The following is a 19,963-nucleotide window of genomic DNA, read 5'->3' as shown; positions in this document are numbered from 1 at the left end:
TTGTTTCACCTTAAATCCTGAAGGACGTCTTCGGTGTAGTCGCTACAGACACTGTATTAGTAATTAACCGCTCCTTCACTTGTGCATTATTCTCCATCTGTTTTAAATATGCAGCAGTTCGTGGCTCTCCAGAGGACATGTAATTATAATTTTCTTGCTTGAAGCAATTATAGACAGGCTATGATCTTCAAACTGCCTTTTTTCATGCAGAGCTTAGAGAAAGAAATGCTTCACAGATTTTCATTCACAGACAACCACATCTAAGAGGACACTGTGTTTAAGTTGTGAAATCCACAGTTTTGCTTTTGAATCTTAACATTGTCTGACCTCAGAGACCACAGTTTTCTTATCAGAATGTTGTATAATGTTATTCAGCTGCACCATCTTGAAGCACATGAGCAGAAGCTCCCAAATGGACCCAATGGTATATCTCATTGATCAGTCAGATATAGGATGTATTTTCTGGGTTGACTTTGGTCCTGTGCTGCCTTCATTGCAAACTAAAGACCTTCACACTGTCTCAACAGGAAATTTATATTTTTAACAACACGCACAACCATTTTTTCAGACCTTGGTTTTATTAAGTACATTTACCTCAACAAATCAATCACTGAATGTCTAAACATTTTCGGCAGTAGAATTAAACAAAAATCTAAAATACATGTACGTACATGTACATACATTCAGTTCCATTGAGAATATTTGTGGTAGTCAGTCAAATGGAGCTTGCCAGTAAAAATCACCACTGAATGTTTGAGTCTCCATTAGAATGATTACAAAAGTTAATGGTCCTGAGGACTATCTATGGAGTATCTGCATGACTTCTATTTTGAGGGAACCAGAATCCCCACCTCAATTCTTTTCCCTTTAGCTCTAGGCTACAGCATTTAGTTCCAACATATCTACAGCACACAGTCTGACCAATCACCAGTCTGGAGACTGAGATCGGTTGATTAAATGAGTCACGTCTGGCGTGATGCTGCTTAGTTGGAACAAAAACCTGCAGCCACACCGGCCCTTTGTGGAATGAGTTTGACATCCCTGCTCCAGAGCTTGCTGTTTGAGGTGATGGGGTTGAAAGACATTTACGTTTACCAGTATGAACTACGCCCCCCCCCCCCATTCTCATGCAGAATACTTTAATTCATGCGTGTCATTTTTATCAAGTCTAAAGGAGTGAGAAGGGAAAAAGACAGTGTAAAAGATGTGAGATTTGTCACTACAGTGTTTATTATTCATTGGCCTGTCTGCACAATTTGATGTTCAATTAGACAATCCCCGTTGACATAAGACGATCCATACAGTAAAAACAAACGAAGCAAAGACAGCATTTGAACTAAACGTGCTCTGATCTGGAAGTAGAAGAAATGTTCTGGACATATCACAGTGCCACATAAACACGATTGCTTGACTTAACGACCACAGCGAATTTATGTTTGCACTTAAGCTGAATAATCCAAACAGCAAATAACTGGGCTGTTGCCGTGGGATGGGAAGAAAAATCCATTTTACGCGCAACTGGGCAAATGCATTTAACGGTAGCACTCGTCGTCAGATAAAGCCACAGATCTGCTTTGTCAGGAAGGATCGTGATAAAACTGTACAGGGCTTTTGTGTTTGCCTTTTATGAAATCCCAGTGCTTTCTGATTACTGACAAAGTTTTTAAGACATCAACCAAGCTGCAACATTCATATTCAGCACACACGTTCACTCTATAATGAATATTGAATGAATATAAAAGGGAATCAAGTTCAAAAGGTTCAAAAGCCAGCTGAGACAGCTGTATAACACAGGCAATGAAGAAGCTAATAACTTGTGATTTAATAAATATCATTTTAATTTAAATTCCAGATGTTCTGGGGGGCATCTCGGCCAATTTTAACACCATAAATTAATACAGACCCTCTAGAAGGCATAGAACGCATGGATTATTCAACCCACAGAGAAATAAGTCGTCTAAAAACATTACACTGACATTATGCTTACAGTTGACCAAGGCAATATATCAACACATTAACTCTTATGGCTCATAGCAGCAGCAACAGTCTTTGAAGTCATGTCTTGTATTGATCAAGTCACAAAAAAAGGAAGGCAAAATGTTCTTTTCATTTCAGATGAGCAGAAACAAATACCCAGGCAGATCTTAGCCTTTTATCAACACGCATGCTTTCATTTAACAGCGAAACAAATAAAAAAAAAACGGGTGAGCGACAGAAGTCAAAAGCTCATGAGTACGTCTCGCTCCTGCATGCTGGTGTAGAAGGGCTTCCCAAACACAAACAAGTGAAGTCCTGCCCTCAGCTTCTCAGCGAAGGCCATTATGATGTTCAGGTCTCCCTCCATTGTCAGATCCAGGTCATTCTTCAGGTTACGCAACGATCGAAATGGCTTCTTCCCTTTTTGCCTGTGAAGAGAGGCATGGAGATATTGTACTGTAGTGCAACTGTTAACAACCTATTAAACTAAGGGTGAGAGGACTTGCATTAGCATCTAGTTGGGTTGCAGCTGTGCACAGGAATGCCACGCCATGATGAATTATGTATGCTGCTGCAAGACGGCAACTGAGCATAAACAATCTTGTCAAGGCACCTGTAAAATAGCATGCCCTTAGACCTCAGGTTGTCGGCAGCGCCATAAACAAGTCTGCTTTTATGCTTTCACACGGGCACACAAATAATGGTTTTGCTCGTGTAGTTAGTGTTGTCTTTGGAGTGAGATATGTTGTGGCATATATTATACATGGGAACAAACAGAGTTCAAAATAATTCATTTAGAACAGGAGGGAAAAACAAAAATCAAAGTCGTGATTTGTAGAAACGACGCAGCGGGGAGGTCAGCCCTCTGTTGCGGAGCACAGAAGGAGATGAGTCAAGCCCAGATGGAGCAATGACCAGGTCGCCACAGGGAGGGTGGCATGAAAAAAAAGAGAGGCTCAAGACATGGTGGACTGCACAGCCTCAGATGAATTAAATGGGCTTAAGAAAGTGCTTCCGGAGCTGAGCCAGAAGGTAGTTACTGTAACCCTGACGGGACTAGAATGTGGCTCAAGATATAATCATATCTAATCGCATTCCTTAAAAGAAGCTGAACAAGTCCCCCACAGAGGAAGGTAATTCAACAGGTACAGTTAAGTTTAAAGCTCCACTGGTTTCAAGCATGTACAACATAAAAGAAAGGCACATTTATGCAAAGTGTGGAAGAATAAGCCACTAGGTCACCTTGCAACCTGGCACAGTCTCATCTCTGTGCCTTAGGGGGGATGGAGAAATGAGAATTTCTCGTCAGTGATCGAACGGCAATCATAAAAACATCATTTAACGTTCTGATGACGATGGGGAGGGAAACGTCATTTTTGCTGCCGCCCCACAGCCTCTCAGAAGATGACTGAAAAGGCTGTGACGTGCTATTCTGTACAGTTTTTTGTTTTGTTTTTTCCTCAAGACATTATTCTTGTGCTATCCAAGTGGGGAAGCTGTCATTCTGTGATAATGCAGAGGACTCATCACCCTCTGTAGCTACACATGCAGCCCCTTCTAACCAGAGCAGCCAATTTTAACATTTGAAAAGCTGAAACAAGCACATGTTCAGCAATTTTGCTTTGCACTCTCATCTCTACTGTAAAAATGGAGGTAGTATACAACAGAAGTATGATACATTATGTGACAATGTGTCCTTTTGAAGGACAAAAATGGAATTCATTTAAATGCCTCACTTTTTTAACAAGGCGAAAAAGTTCTAATTCACCTCTGTTCATGTGTGATGCTTGAAATTTAGCTAAATCAGCTCATGAATTTTGCAAATGACAACACGGTATGACAAAGCAAAATTTTCCACTGGTTATGCTATGGACAGCAGCTGTTCTGGGAGGTGTTCTGGTGTGTCACTACTGTAGCATTTCATGTTTTAGAAGTTGTAAATATAACAAAAATTCTTAAGTAGGAAAAAGTCATCTTGCAAAATAACTTTTATTCACCAACACTTATTATCCCCTGTAAGGCAGAAGATGTACACCACTTGCTCCTGCTACACCAACAATATGCAGATGAGTTTGTGCAGTAATCAGTAAAGCCAACTGCAGCAAGGTTTTCTCTCTCAGCTTATAAGCAGCACGGCTGAATATAATGCACATTAGAACGTCTCTGCCACCCTCTAAAACAAACCTTTAGAAAACAAGCACTCAGACCTATAGATTTCTTGCACAATGCACCACAGTCATACTTGTCTACTTGTTTGGAGCAGTGTGAAGAATGACTCTTATGACCATAGGAGATTTTTTTTTATTTCCACTGCTCGGTACAGTGCCTGCGTTCTGTGCACTATTTCTCCTGCAAAAAGCTAACGGCACGATCCCAACCTTTTGTTCCACTCTGTGTGTTTCTTGGCATACTGCTCTTCATCTTGATTTAAGTGTCTGCTTACATCTCCAGTCAGCTGAATCCGAGTTGTCTATATTGTTCTGCAACTCAATCAAACATCACTCGTAAAGGGATGCTTGTCCTCCTGTGTTGTTTTGGTTTAAAAGTCTGCTCACCCTGCAGCTCCTCTCCTCTCACTGTCCATCTATATAGTCTTGTTTGAGCTTTGTTTCAGTGGGGTCGAAACCCAGAACAACCAGACGCTTCTCAAATCTCAGTCATCTACTGTTTGGTCATTCGTCCCTCAGAGCTTGCCGTACTCTCAGCCCTGCACAGTAAAACCCTGGGGGCGACATTAACAGATGCACAAAACATTGGCAGTGACTATTTTGAATACAACGCTTCAGGGGGTCCACGGGTGACGCTGCGATCAAAGAAAGGTCAGCAGCCACAGTGCAAAGTCAGAGCAAAAACAATGAAAGAAAACGAGAGCATCAGCAGTTCCGCCATTTAGATTTTGTTGACTCTTTGTGTGACTGTTGTGGTTTGCTGCCACAAATTAATCCCTTTTGTTATCTGGATTACAATTGTATTAGTGAAAGCTCTTACGTTTCGTCCTCGATGTACTTGAGCAGCGTGAGGGCCTTCCTGTGGAGCAGCAGCAGGAACTGGGCCAGATAGGTGCTCCGCAGGGACAAGCCCGGCTTCAGCATGAACACCTGGGTACGACACGGGATGTCAATTAGTAGTCCGGGTCGTGGCTGTGCTGGAGAAATGATGATGAAATAACACTCCTCCTCCATGCTAACCTTGAGAAAGAAACACGCTGCTGTTGCTGTGAGGAAAAACTTGTTGGTGCAACTCTAGCACAGCTTTCATGGGAACATGGGATAGGTTGTGACCACTGGGAATAAATTGTACTGTTTTGTATGTATGTATACATCTTACATAGATCTATATATGGAAGGGCACATTTTTAGCATGTGTTGTGAAGCTGGATACAAATTTGAACCTGTGTTCATAAGCAGGTTCTGATTTTAGAAAGAAATTTTAAATACTTTTTTTATGATTGTATGGATTCCCATATAAGCATAGCATACTAACAGAAAAGGCAAGAAAAAAATGTTCATTTAAAATATGTTCTCATCTATATAAATATGCTGTACTATCAACTTTGACTCATTTTGACTTTGTGAGAGTTACTACTCTGCACGCCAAGCAGTTTCTGAGGATTTTCTTTGCCCCTGTCACATTTTTACTCACTGTGGGATAATTTTTCACTGCAATATAAAGACCTGCACTTCTACAGAAACAGCACAACCATGGCTAGAAGTAAGCAGCTCTCAAAAGTGACTTTTGTGCACTTTGACACAGAAAGTCAAAATCATAAAAATTAAAAAATGTAAGTGAGGTTTTCATTTTTTAAAAAAGGAAAAAACCTGGAATCAACATGTACAATATTTTCCAAGTGTCCACAGGTGTGGAAAAAAATGAGGGATTTACATATTATAGTCTTTTTTTTTTGTCATTTTTAATCTCAACAAACCAAATACTTTTCATACTACTCTGCACATTATAGATATCAGATTATCCTGCCGAATGTGTCTTCCAACAAACTGCTGTATTTTATTGATCAAGTATGCTTCCTTTTGCTTAGTCTCTCAAATGTGTTTTCATACTTGCCTCTTTTCTGCTCTGTGTAAACAGAACCTGCAGTTCAGCTGAAAACTCTGAAAATTTTTGTCACGAGCGTTGGTTGCAGCTGAGTCGATCATTGCTCCTCAGGTGCACCAAGAAGCCCAAAAATGTTTTGTCTCTAAGTGTGAGGCTTCTACAGATACAATACTGACATTTTTAAGGGTTTCTATAGTGACTCATATCAAGCTGAAACGGAAAAGCCATTGCCCCTATTCTCTTGATTTGTTTCTATTTATGGAATCTCCTATTATTCTTAAATACACAATTATTTTAGGTAAGAACTTAATACAAACCTCCAAACAGTTGGAGAGAAAATATGAGCAATTTTCATTTCCCTACCCGACAACTGACCGTGAGCCAAAAACAGATGACACATGCCTCCAGACATACTTGATTTATTTCAGCAGTAATTGGAATAATATTGCAGCCTGATGATTCATTCGAGTAAAGGTACAGTTATGATGTTCGGAGTGTCGCTTTATCTTGTTTTGTTTGTTCATATTTTTCCATTCGTCTATTTATTTGTATTTTTCCTCTAAATGAGGATAACAAGAATGAATGTATGTTATTTCTGATGCTGTTGTAGCTATTTTTGCCAATATGTTACAGGGTTTTCATCTTTTGACTCTATTCAGATTTCATGCAAACAATAAAAAACAGTATTCTTACCTCATCTATAAATGACTTCACCAAAGTGTCCTGATGCATTACATCTTGGAATATATTCCTAGAAAAAAAAGGCATAGCAGAGGTGCTATTACCATGTCTGATTTAAAAGTGTAGGGTCACAAAGATATACAACAAACGGCCTGCACATGGCTTACAGGTCAGGTGTGAAGGTTTCATCTGTGTGAATGATTGTGTCTGGAGGTATGTCATCTTCGCTGTCAGTCTTCCACAGCGTGCTCAGCTCTGATCGCATGTAGCGCCGCTGGTTGTACGTGTGCTCATGGCATGGAGGCATCTGCTTGACTGTGTTGATATCAACATCGATGTGCGTGGTCGGATACGGTGAGTAAAGCACCTGGCGGAAGGGGAGGACAAAGCTGCCTGTGGAGTCCTGAGAATTAAAAAAAAAAAAAAAATAGTAGGAGAGGAGGGAATCCATATCGACAACCTGCCCACCTCAAGATAATCCGTCAACTTGCTGCGATTCTTTTTATGTGATGCGTAAAAGCATGTCCACATTATTCTGCTTCGTGGATTATGTGTTCCTTCCACCATATCGTGGTTTTATTTAACAGTGCACAGCTTCTTTTTTGTAAGAACACAATAATAATAGGATGGTCCTTGCTGGTGCACATATATAATTAATATCCACCACACCGACAAAGAGCACTGAAGAAGCTCTACTAACCCATCCTATATCCAGGACTCATGTGTACAAGAAGCTTGAATAACTAACTTCCGGTTTCCTCTTCTCTTGTTTCTCACTAGGCCTGTCCCTTTAGTTCCCTGCTGTATGTTACGCTGACATCTATAAGCAGCTCCACAACACAGCTGATGTGCAAAACAGCGACTCTTTATTACTAAACTAACAAGCACCGCTAAGCTTTCTGTTGATACTTTTGTTTTCACTGCTTTGTTGACATAAAGAGCCACTTGCCTCACAAAACAGCAATAAATACCATATTAGCTTCTCAAAAAAAACATCAACTTTGCAGACGATTACAAGAATCTCAGTTCTACCGTCGACCCTATTGCACTTTCTACACATACACTAAGAATTCCATGCAACATAATTTGCACATTGTACAGTACTGACTAACAAACTCAAATTTGAGTTCAATAACTTGAGAAACAGAGAAGTTTAGGCTGCAGCTATAACAGACTATATAACAGGTGTCTAAGTCGTAAAACCTTAATTCTGTGCTTTTGTTTAGTTGATTATTCATATCTGTCATAGAGTATACATAACTTAAAAAAACATTTAGATACTTCTCTCTTTATTTGAGGCACGTAGAATGCATGGAAAATCAACAAACAAAATCTGCTCGCTTCTTTATCACCTCTCTGAGCCATCTGTAGCAGGAAGAACCGGTCCAAAGGTTTGACACCACATTGAAAATCTACGTTTTTGTGTAATAATCAGAACATTTGAGGTTTGAGAAACATAACACAACACAAGAAAGGCCTAAAAGTAAAATGAAACAGAAATGAAGAAATACGTTAACTCCTTTGACTAAAAGGTTTCATTTTCTAGAGTTGTATCCTTCCAGCGCTCAGGTGATAATGTGCAACAGTTGCTAAAATACTACTCTAGTACTACTATCATATTTTCGCAAAGTATTTTCACAGAGCTTATCATCCAAAAATAATATCCTCTGTCTGTCCCTAGCACGTGGACAGAGATGTCACAGAAAACTGTCGTGTCTTCTGCTGCAGCCGCTTGGAATGGTTTGTGGAGGGAAATGAAAAACTCAGCATCTCAGACAGAAGGCAAACCTGCTGTCACAATTTACTATAAATAGGTAATTTACGACTTTTGTTTTAGCTCATTTTGGGTATCTAGTTTTGACAGATGTTTTGTGCACCACGCTTCAATCAGCTGGTTTATCGTAGTGCTGTTTTGTGTGCCTGATGTCATCACTTAAATGCAGCTGTAAGTCACATCTGCCTTGAAAACAAGCCTGCTAACCTCAGTGGCACTTAAATTAGAGGGTAAATTAAAGAAAAAAAACTTCATTAAGCTTGATTATTCAAGGCTATGAGACCAGAAACAAGTGAGTACATTGGGTTTAACATAATCTATTTCACTAGCCTTAACTAGCTGTAGTTTATTTTGCACATTTCTATAGGCTAAGATATTTATGAGAAGCTAACATGTCGCAAAGTCTAATTCTAGTCTTCACATTATTTTGACCCATTACTGCATTTTAGCTTTGTAGAGCAGAAAAAGAAGATGTGAAATTATGCAGTGTAATGAGAAATATACCTGAATGCAACAATTTCTTAGTCTGAAAATGAAATCAGGTCAGGACAACAGATGGAACGACATCAAACAAGCAGACAAAACACAACAATATCCAGCTCCTAATTCCAACCACACTGTACAGTATAACCAGAGGGAGCTGGTGGCTACCTTGAGCAGACCCTGAACAAACAGGCCAGTGTCATATTTGAAGGATGAGTCTGCCCTGCAGAGGCGAGAGCACTTCCTCTCCGCTGGAGTGAGGAAGAGGCACAGGGTCCGCACAATCTGCAACCAGACGGGCAGATTTGTCAATCAACACAGCGAGTGTTTAAATGGAGAAGACTTCAGAAAACTGGGTTTAATTATTTACAGTCTAATTTGTCATCGGCGGAGATGGGCAAATTTACGGAATCACACACAACTGGCCCTTTTGTTTTAAACTTGATTTTGCTGGTTCAGGCCGAGGCACACCGTCAGCATCAAATTTGCTTTAGAAGCTACCTTTGAAATTTACTAAAAGAAGCCACGTTTGTTAAAGCCCTTAATCTGATATTAAGCTAGAGGCTAGTTGTTAACACACACACACAAAAAAAACAACAACTTTTGATTTAACTGGTGCTTAATTCTAGCCCCAAGCCAATAAAAGTACTAATTAAAGCACTGTTTGCTTTTGATATTCACTGAGAAAAACTGTAGTTTCTTCATACTGTGGACATGATGGCCCTACTCAGCCACCATGTCCAACGTCTCTCTTCTTTTAAATCAGACTTCTGCCTCTTTTAAGTAACTTATATGCTTGAAGCAGCAACTGTGCTGCCAGGACCAGACTGGCATTCGCCGTAAAAGTGCAAGCGAGGCTCATTAAACACAAACAGCACACCACACTGCAAAACGTGAAATTATGTAGATGCATTACAAGTGTGTCTGTGTGCAACCGCTACTACAGTAAATTTACCTTATTTACTTTCTCTGGGTTACTTCCAACCACGATTGAACAGCCGCATGTTTGCAGATGAGAGCTGATGGCCCTGAAGCACACAGACAAAGACATGCAAATTAGAGCCAATTAGCTTCATTGGCAGTGCTCTAATTATTAATGACAGCTTTTATGAATAACAATTGAGACAGAAGAAGAGTGTCCAAAAAAACATTTCAGAGGCTCTACAGAGAAGAGCAATTAGGATGGCAACTGACTCTTAGCCAGAGGGGAGTTACATTAGCTTAGCAATCATTCAAAGTTCCTTTTGACTCATGCAGTAGGACTCAGATTTTTGCGCTCTCATCATATTCTTGAGAATCTGCCCATTTGATTGCTCACAAGACGAATCACTTCTAAAACAAATCTTTACATTATCTCGGTCTCTGTCACTTCTCAAGGCTTCAGCTATTAATATTTGATTCAAGTTCCACTTTACCGATACTTTGTCTTTTCCACAGGACACTGAGCAAACCGGTTCAACTCTGAGTAATTTGGAGTGTCATAGACAAAGTGAACTTTTCAGACTTACAACACTAAACGGTGATTTAGCTTTGGTTCGTTCTCTGGAGAGAACTTTAGCTAAGTGGAGAGCTATTACTCATCATTGGAAGGTTGATGGGTGTTAAATGGGCATTGTTCATCATCTGTCACCATTTGCCTGTACCGGATTACTTACTTGTGGAGGAAATCCTTGTGGCAGCTGTCCCCGATGTCATCATCATTTAGTACGGTGTCTTTTATCTGCTCAGCAGGAGTGAAACAAACGAGTCATTTTTAAAATTGGTCTACAGCAACGACAAAGGTGTTGATGGGTGCATTTGCAAGGTACTGAGAAGAAAACAAAATTGGGAAGAAAAAACAACAGCAGTGAAAGATTCTGCAGAGTTTCTTTGTGCTTTTGCATTTCTTGTATTTGCATATAAGAAGGAAACAAATGTGTTGAATCAGACTGGGTGGTAATCTAGGCAGGGGGAGAACCTTGTTTAAGCAAACTTCTTGACAGGAGAAGTTATTTATACAAGCAGTGAAAAGACAGAATTTTTCAAAAAGGTTTTGTCTATACATTTCATATGTGGCTGTAATTCAAAATCCTGCTAAGTTGGTTTCAATCACTGCCTACATGACGTCCAGACGATACACTATTAACTCTGCTTTCACTTTGACATTTAATTGGGCTACATTTTTGAAGGTCTTTGGATTAAAAATGGAAATGGCAACAATTCCAACAGAAGTGCTTTATGCAAAATGAATGACAACGCGTTCTGCCTGCTGTCACTGAATGTAACTGATGTTTCTCCTTTTCATGTTGAAGTGGTGTCCAAGCTGTTCTTGTCATAAGAAACAAAAACTTATGAGTATTTTGTGCACAACAATGTGTGTGTTGCTTACATCAATATCTTCAGGCACACAGTGTGTCTTCATTGAGGCCAACAGCTCCATGATAGGGACGATCTCCAAGCTCAGCACTGACATAATATTGTAGCCCTGAAGTTACAGAAAAAGAGAAAACAATAAAGTTAAATAAATTCTGAAGACAGAAGATGAAAGTGAGGAAACTGATGATGACTATTTGCCGCTATGATTTTTTTTTTTTGATATTACACCTCATGTCAGTCTGTATTTGTATTGCATTTTAATCAGTTCACAATAAATATTGGGGCATGAAAGGCAGCAAAACCATTCTCAATTAAAGTATAGCCCTGACTACTGAGAGCAGACAAAATGACAGAATGATTCATATAGAGTGCCATGAAAAAAATATTCAACTCCGTCCCGATTTTTTCTACTTTTGTGTGTGCATCTCGTCAGATTTTCAAACATAATTACAGCAGTGTCTGCAAAAGTGATGTGTTTTCCAGGTGTTTTTCATTGTATTGTGTGCCAAATTATTCTGTCCAGTCCTATTACTACCTGCTCAGTAGTCTCCCTGAGACTAGCTAAGTTACTCTTCTCTGTTGGGAGACAGCAACTTTACTATTCTGCCAATGTTGCTGCAATCCCACATAGTTAAAAATAAATGTGATAGAACACCTAATTAGGGCTGGCCCGAATAGTCGTTTCTGGTCTCCGGATACTCGGGCCCTATTAAAGACGAATATCCGATTATTCGTTCCGCTCCGTAATGTCTGCGTTCGCCGTAGTGAACGAATATTCAGATATTCAGGTCCAGCCCTACACCTAATACTCACTTAAAATCAGGAACTACATCTAAATCAGCTTGGATAGTAGGTCTTATGAGTACCGACGCTACTAGTTTCTAATCCTCAATACTAAATCTAGCAGTGAGATGTTTAAGAATCAGCTGGAACAGCAGGGTACCTTCTGCATCCAAATGCGTCCCTTGCGGATAACATGCTTCAGCCTCTCCACACAGATGTTATGCAGCGGCAGGTAAAAAGCCAGCTCTGTCTGAGGGAGAATAATGGACAAGGCACATGTGTTCTTGTCCCCCTTCAGCTCACCATCGAAGATGAGGGAAACAATAATGACGCCCTTTTCTGCCAGGACAAAGAACTTCACATCCACAGCGCCACACTCTGCACTGCGCAGGATCTCCCCATTAAGCGTATGATTAGCCAGAAATGTGACTTCTCCATCACTGAGCAACATCAGCTGGTCACCCTTTGGTGTCCAGATGTGGCGCACTCGTGGACCCAGGATGTTGTCCCAGTAGGCGAAGGTGGCAGCCAGCAGCGGGCATTCTCCCTCTACCGCTACCTCAGACTTCGCCACGGCAGGCGACTGGGGTGGACAGCCAGAAGACATTGCAACTGGAGAAGTCTTCTCAAAAGTGAATTGCAATAAACCTACATCAAAAATACAGAAAAAAAATGTTGTGTTCATAACACTAGTACTCAAGTAAACCACATTTTTCATATGGACATTGCAGTTGCCAAGCTCTGCTTTAGTTTATTAATCCTGTGTAATAGATTTAAAACCTGTGATGGAGATCTGATCCATAAAATATCATCAGAAGTGTGATTGTTACAAAGATTTGTTTAACACTTGACAACAGCTTTAAATCAGGATGAGGTGTTCTGCAAAACATACAATGTGTGATTAATAAATATTAGGACTGCGCCTACATTGGACCCACAGCGTCATGCCTGAACCAAGTAGTATACATGGATCAATGGGCAAAGTGAAACAATTTCTAAGAGTTTCAATTTGCACCAATACAACTGAATTACAATATTAGGCTCATTATTTAATAATGAATGAAGTTTGCAAATTACATTGATTCAAGTTGCAATTTCTATTTGAAATAAATTAAGTGCTCAGTCCTATCATAGATTACCAGAAATAAAATAAATGATTTCATTTCCACTAAAAAAGCCTCTAAGAGGAAATGAAAGTGATTTGTTCCCGATAATGATCAAGTCAGCTGATACTGATTTAAACCGTCCAAAGGCAACTTCTCTTTCTCTGGCAAATATGGAGCCTAACAAACAGAAAGAAAAAAAAACGGACATTTTTTTGTAAGGACGAAGGTTTCCCCAAACTCGACTGAAAAGAAGGAGTAGTTTAATCTTAAACTGTTTTTTAGCATAACATTAATCTGTGACAGGATAACTCTAAACACTTGTTAGTCTTGACAGTTTTCTGTAGAATTCGGTAGTCCTATTTAATACTTATACCTTATTTCAAGGAAATTCACTTCCACTGATTCGTGTTGTCTCATGCCCACTCACCAACCTGCAGCTACGACCAACGTTACATGACTGTAACTGGTAATAGGCGAATTAGACACATACCGTCATGTAAAACGCTGAAACACTGTTTCAATTTCGAGTTGACTTATCATAACAATTCCGAATTTACCAGGAACTCTTGTTTATATAAGGTTAGAGGCTGTTGTGTTGTCAGGTGAAGGTTTACATCGGTAGCAAGCAACGCAATCCAATGCTCACAGTAACACTATTAAGAACCGCTCGTAAACAGATTTACACTTTATGAACGTCACCCAAATTTAGGCAGGGAGCTAACACATGTGAACACATGTAGCTTGATGCTATAGAGTAAATAAACGAAGTGCCATTAGTGTAAAATCACTTATAAACTAACTAAGGCTAGCCCGCTAACTAGCTAAACACACTAACAAAGCAAAGGAATGACATTGTTACGACTTACTTGTCCGCTCTTTTGGAGCTACACCGCTATGTTTCTACAGGAGACAGGTTAAATATTAAGGAAAAGTGGTCATAGCCGGCTTGTCTGTTGCCGCCATAACCTACAGGTTAATAGTCATTAGCCAGCTGTAATTTTGTTGCACTTCTGTTGTGCTCTTCATCACACTTCCTCGTCCGTCAAATTACGTCAATGGGCAGCAGAGGAGAACAGGGACCTCTAGTGCTCCACGAAGGCACGACAGTGAAGACAGAGTCAATGATGTCATTTCTACTCCAAGGGGCCACCTGCAGAAAATTAGTTATTTGAATTCATTTGCATCGAGCCTGATCATGCAAATTGATGCACATCTGCAGGTAACACACATCGTATGTGCCCTCTAATTTCATCTTCTGGAGACAATAAATTAATGGCACACCCTTTCACTCCCAGCATTTTTATTCCCAGCCCCACCTTCTGTTGTACTTCTCTAAATTGCACCATATCTCCCAAGGGTGACTGGTAGCCGACGTCCAACAGGAGAGCTTCACCTGCACCAACAGGCATTAATTGTGCTATTTATCTTCCTTAAGGATGCATTTGACATTTTCAGATTTTTTTTCCTCATTGCTGCTCCTTCACCTTAAGAAAAGGCTCATCCATTGTAGGAATTTCCCACCTTGACGCATGCATTGAAGTGATCTCACCAATAAAAGCAGTAGGTGAAGTATCCAGTTAGTCCTTTTCTATGAAAGGAAGGGGCCGACTGGTTGATTTACTGTAAGACTAAAAATACCTTCTCAGTGTTTGCTACCTTGTACTGTATACACACTAATTCACAATATTTTTCCTAATGGTCTCAGCAAGACAGTAATGGGATGGCTGACGCAGTTGTTCTAAATGGCTCATCTGCAATTTAGACCCTGAATTGCTTCTGCAAACAGTCTGCCCTAATTATGTAACACAATTACACTGAGAGCTGAAAGTGTTATACTCAGTTTTACCGCCACCTAATCACAGTTTTGGTGTCATCCTGGCTCAGCCCTTGTAATAGATTCTATACATCGGACCGCAGGTGGTGTCTATTCTGCTCACTCTGTATTCGGCTACTATTTTCAATTTCTTGAAATGGAGGTCTTTTGTGCCCTCTTGCAATCTCGGACTGCAAATCTCACAGAGTAAACTAGTAATAGACAGGCTACAAATACCAAGCAGCTATCTTCTATAGGCTCTCCGAGTATCTGAACCTAATCTTTTCATAAACCTCCCCTACATTGTACTGCATCTTCTCTTTGCACAGTGAACTCCCCGAAGTAAACAGTCTGATGAGTGTTGGGCCACAATAGATCGATGGATCTGTGGATCCTTGCTGGTTCATGTCTACCTCACAATTATTAGGTTCTGTTATTGCTCTAATTTGTCAGTAGCCCCTCTGCACATTGCAGAGTTATTCTGTACCAATCTGTTCCCTTGAAAACCAAACTGCTGTCTCTGCTCATGTTTACAGTAAAAATTTCCAGAAATGTAATCATGATGTTGTCACAGTAACAAAAACATTTTGGGAAGTGTCTATAACAACATGTAACAAGATGCTGCATGATATTTAGAGTGCTTTGGGTTGTCAGGCTGCTGGTGGTAGCCACATATTTCTGAGTGGCATCAAATTCATCTTAAAGTGTTAGTCCCAATTCAATCATGAAACACATTTCAGTGTAGAGTCCACAGAAAACATACAGAACTGTCAAAATGGCACAAAAACCCAATGTTCACTTGATGCAAAGACACATTTTTTATGTTGGTTTTTACTTGGATTCATTAAGCTGACATAGCCGAATTTTTTTTTTCAAACTCATTTAGCATGTATTTAAAAACAAATCTATTTTTTTACGCAGTTGTTACCCTCATTCTCTCCCAATAATTTGGATAATTTATGCTCACTTTACAAACAAAAACATTATTCCAAGTTTTATGTTGACTACAAAAACATTTTAGTGTCTAATTATTTTCTAGTACATTTAATTTAATAATCATTAGTGGACTAAAACCAACTGATTATGTCAGTCCTGTGGCTGCAGGCTCTGAGTAGTGCCCCTCCTTCCCCCCGCCTTCGTGTTTCCTTTTTAGGTGTGCTTGGCACAGAGGCTGTGCCAGCAGGTGACGGCTATCTGTAATCAACAATCAGCAGAATTGCGAGCAGGAGGATCGGAGCAATCAAGATTCTACCTCACTACAATATACACTGCTCAAAAAAATTAAAGGAAGACTTTTTAATCGAAGTATTGCATCAAATCAGTGAAACATGTGGGATACTGATCTGGTCAAGTAAGTAACTGAGGGGCTTTTTAGTCAGTTTCAGCTGCTTTGGTGTTCATAAAATTAACAACAGGTGCACTAGAGGGGTAACAATGAGACAACCCCCAAAACAGGAATGAGTTTACAGGTGAAGGCCACTGACATTTTTTCCTTCCTAATATTGTCTGACTGTTTTTCACTAGTTTTGCATTTGGCTAGGGTAAATGTCACTTCTGGTAGCATGAGGCGATACCTGGACCCTACAGAGGTTCAACAGACAGTCCAACTCCTCCAGGATGGCACATCAATGCGTGCCATTGCCAGAAGGTTTGCTGTGTCTCCCAGCACATTCTCAGGCGCATGGAGAAGATTCCAGGAGACAGGCAGTTAGTCTGGGAGAGCTTGACAGGGCTGTCGAAGGTCCTCAACCAATCAGCAGGACAGGTATCTGCTCCTTTGTGCAAGGAGGAAAAGGATGAGCACTGCAATAGCTCTACAAAATGACCTCCAGCAGACCACTGGTGTGAATGTCTCTGATCAAACAATTGGAAAGAGATGTAATGAGAGTGGTCTGAGGGCCCAGCATCCTCTAGTGCCCGCTGTTCTCGCTGACTGGCACCGTGGAGCTCGGCTGGCAACAGGAATTTGCAAGTCCACCACTGGTGCCCTGTGCTTTTCACAGATGAGAGCAGGTTCACCCTGAGCGCATGTGACAGGCATGAAAGGGTCTGGAGAAGCCGTGGAGAATGTTATGCTGCCTGTAACATTGTTCAGCATGACTGGTTTGGTGGTGGGTCAGTGATGGTGTGGGGAGGCATATCCAGACAGGCTGGACAGTGGCATTCTGACTGCCATTAGGTATCAGGATGAAATCATTTGACCCATTGTCAGACCCTACATTGGTGCAGTGGTCCTGGATTCCTTCTGGTGCACGACAATACCCAGTCTTATGTGATAAGAGAACTTATGCAGTTCCTGGAGGATGAAGGAACTGATACCATTAGCTGGCCCCCATGCTCACCTGACCTGAATCCAATAGAACACCTTTGGAACATTATGTTTTGTTCCATCCGACACCATCAGGTTGCTCCTCAGACTGTCCAGGAGCTCAGCGATGTCCTGGTCCAGTTCTGGGAGGAGATACCCCAGGACACAATCTGTCGTCTCATTCAGAGCTTGTCCCGGCATCGTCAGGCTGCATACAAGCACATGGAAGCCATACAAACTACTGAATACCATTTTGAGTTGCTGCCAAGGAATTTCAGCAAGATGGACTAGCCTGCCACATCAGTTTTCACTTTGATTTTGGGGTGTCTTGAATTTAACCCTCCTGGGAGGTTGATAATTTTCATTCCCATCAAACAATGTGGCACTTTTCATTCCTAACACATTATCCAGTCCATATCAATGCTAATATCCAGTTTGTTTTTTCCCCGTATTGAAATATGATGTATCTTCAAAGTGTTCCTTTAATTTTTTTGAGCAGTGTATAATCTCCAAATGGGCGCAATTGCAGACGTGGATAGCGTCACTTACCTTGGAAGCCAGGTGAACACAGCCAGTGGAACTGAAGAAGACATAGCAGCACAAATTGGCAAGGCAAGAACAGCATTCCATCTCCTGAAGAGAGTGTGGCGATGAAGAGAGATTTGTGAAAACACCAATCTGCGAATCTTCAAATCAAATGTCAAGTCTGTGCTCATGTATGGCTCTGAAACCTGGAAGACAACGGTGGCTCTAGACAGAAAAATCCAGTCCTTTGTAAATAATTGTCTCTGCAAGATCCTATGCATCTGGTGGCCCAACACAATTTCAAACAAGGGCCTCTGGGAAAGGACACGGTAGCTGGCAGCCCCTGTTGAAGTGCGAAAGAAGAAGTGGAGATGGATCAGCCATACCCTTCGAAAAGAGGAGACCAGTATCCCACCAGGCAAGAGAAAAGAGGCCATCCGCAAAACACCTGGCGATGGTCTTGGGAAGAAGAGATGAAGGCAGCAGGACTGACCTGGCATTCCATTCTCCGCAGAGCGATGGACAGAGACAAGTGGAGGGACCTTGTGAGCAACCTATGCACCAAATGGAGCAATAAGGCAAAATAATAAATACAATATAACCAGACGCCACTCAAAGCTGAACTGTGAATGAAACTAGTCAGTCTTTGACTCATTCAATTATGCCTCTGTTTTCTGAAGAGCTTTAGTAACCTGTATTTCTGTTTGACCCTAGTCTGGATTGCCACCTGCTTGTGCCCAACCGTTCCTGCTTCCTGGACATCACCACTCGCTATTCCCTGCTCACAGCCCAGCCTTCCTTCCAGTACAGTCACCTGGTTCATCCACCTCACCCTCCGCCATCTCTGATGATTTCCCTCACCTGCTGCTGCAGCCTCCGACCACCAGCCCCACGCCAAGCCCACTCCTCGAAGTGATTTTCCCTGGCTCGCCAGACTCCCCTGTACTCTTGTTGTCAGCTAAGTCTCAGTCCATACATTTCCAGACTAGTAGAAATTCTTGTATTATAGCTTTGTAAGATAGTACTGTTCGAGTTATCCTTCGTGCTTCCTTTCTTGTTTGTGCCTGGTACGCCATCCTAGCTCGTACTTTGTATCGAGATATTGTAGTAGCCCTAGTATTCTGCAGATTGTTTGTCTGAGTTTCTCTATGAATGTAGTCACTCCTGTTTCCTTGCATAACTTGTTTTTTGGTTACCACAGTAGTATTCTGTATATCCTTGATTATTTTCTTCGCGTTCCTACCCAGATCTTACCTGCAGTGGGTTAGTTATCTTGTTCTGAAGTATTCTTTGTAGTCTGTGTCGTGGTTTCTCTTAGACATCGAGGATGTGCAGATGTTGAAGAAAACGTCTGACACTGTTGCTTTTATGATATAATTTTATTATAAAGAAGACAGCATCTGATCAGGCGCCATAGTCACCTGATGTAGAGTTTCAGAAAGCCAATACGAATATCCCACAGAACAAAGAAGTCAGGTTGCTTTTATGGGTTCTGGTCAAGTGTGTGGTCATAAAATATGGCTCTGTTGCATACCATTTAAGGAAGCAGGGAGCATTTTCAACCAACCACCCTAGACTCTTAGGTAAAAGCAAGACCACCCTCAAATGGAGCTCCTCGGCTCTGTTTTGAAAAGGGCCACATCCATCACCAGCTAGACAGTGGACCCCAAGTCAATGTTGCATCAAATTTCTCGGACTGAAAAGCACATAGTAACACCTGTTCAGGTTCCCTTTGTGGTAAACAGCTGGTATCAGATAATACATCTGTCAGCCTCTAGAGCAGTGGTTGGTGACTGGCGGCCCGCGGGCCAAAACTGGCCCGTCAGGAATAACATCTGGTCCGCCAGATGATTTTGAAAATTTGATTTGGCATGGAGCCAAGCCAGTCCGTCACCACAACACAAAACTCGCGTGGCCGGCTGCTGCCGGGCATTTCCGCGTTTGCACTACTGGTCGGACACGGTTGTACCAGCCAGATTTCACTGAGCAACAGTGTGTGCAAAACATGTGTGTGTCTCGGGAGTCATTTTTAATACATCTGTGTCCCAAGCAGCGGCGATCAGCTGTAGAAGCTCCGCTGCTTGCAGTATCGCCAACCCCCCCCA

At 41.2% G+C, this 19,963-nt stretch overlaps 2 protein-coding genes across 3 annotated transcripts in view; both read right to left on the bottom strand.

Annotated features, from left to right (window-relative positions):
• Window positions 1-1,207: 1,207 nt before the first annotated feature.
• Window positions 1,208-14,274, bottom strand: c9orf72 (C9orf72-SMCR8 complex subunit). The gene is made up of 10 exons (XM_022198752.2): window positions 14,079-14,274; window positions 12,267-12,754; window positions 11,337-11,432; window positions 10,624-10,688; window positions 9,924-9,996; window positions 9,137-9,253; window positions 6,879-7,114; window positions 6,724-6,781; window positions 4,966-5,075; window positions 1,208-2,405 (listed from the first exon to the last, which is right to left on the bottom strand). Exons 2-10 carry the CDS (start codon window positions 12,711-12,713, stop codon window positions 2,219-2,221), a joined length of 1,389 nt encoding a protein of 462 aa, XP_022054444.2. The 5' UTR covers window positions 12,714-12,754; window positions 14,079-14,274; the 3' UTR covers window positions 1,208-2,218.
• The window catches only part of LOC110955846 (alcohol dehydrogenase 1-like), a 322,968-nt gene continuing 314,968 nt past the window's right edge, over window positions 11,964-19,963 (bottom strand). For both annotated transcript variants that reach the window (XM_051940623.1, XM_051940592.1), the window contains exon 10: window positions 11,964-12,021. In XM_051940623.1, coding sequence (XP_051796583.1) covers window positions 11,979-12,021 — 43 coding nt within the window. In that variant the 3' untranslated portion in view covers window positions 11,964-11,978. The remainder of the gene's footprint in view (window positions 12,022-19,963) is intronic.

The sequence above is a fragment of the Acanthochromis polyacanthus genome, chromosome 1 (assembly GCF_021347895.1).
Source record: "Acanthochromis polyacanthus isolate Apoly-LR-REF ecotype Palm Island chromosome 1, KAUST_Apoly_ChrSc, whole genome shotgun sequence".
NCBI classification, from domain to species: Eukaryota; Metazoa; Chordata; class Actinopteri; family Pomacentridae; genus Acanthochromis; species Acanthochromis polyacanthus.
Note: the sequence above shows the minus strand (reverse complement) of the source record. Positions and strands in the feature narration are given on the sequence as shown.

Coding starts and splice junctions, on each gene's coding strand:
- c9orf72 (XM_022198752.2), bottom strand. CDS start 12,713: ATGTCTTCTGGCTGTCCACCCCAGTCGCCTGCCGTGGCGAAGTCTGAG. Junction 10,689..11,336: donor GTGTGCCTGAAGATATTGAT/GTAAGCAACACA, acceptor CCTGCTGAGCAG/ATAAAAGACACCGTACTAAA. Junction 5,076..6,723: donor TGAAGTCATTTATAGATGAG/GTAAGAATACTG, acceptor TGTCGTACCCAG/GTGTTCATGCTGAAGCCGGG.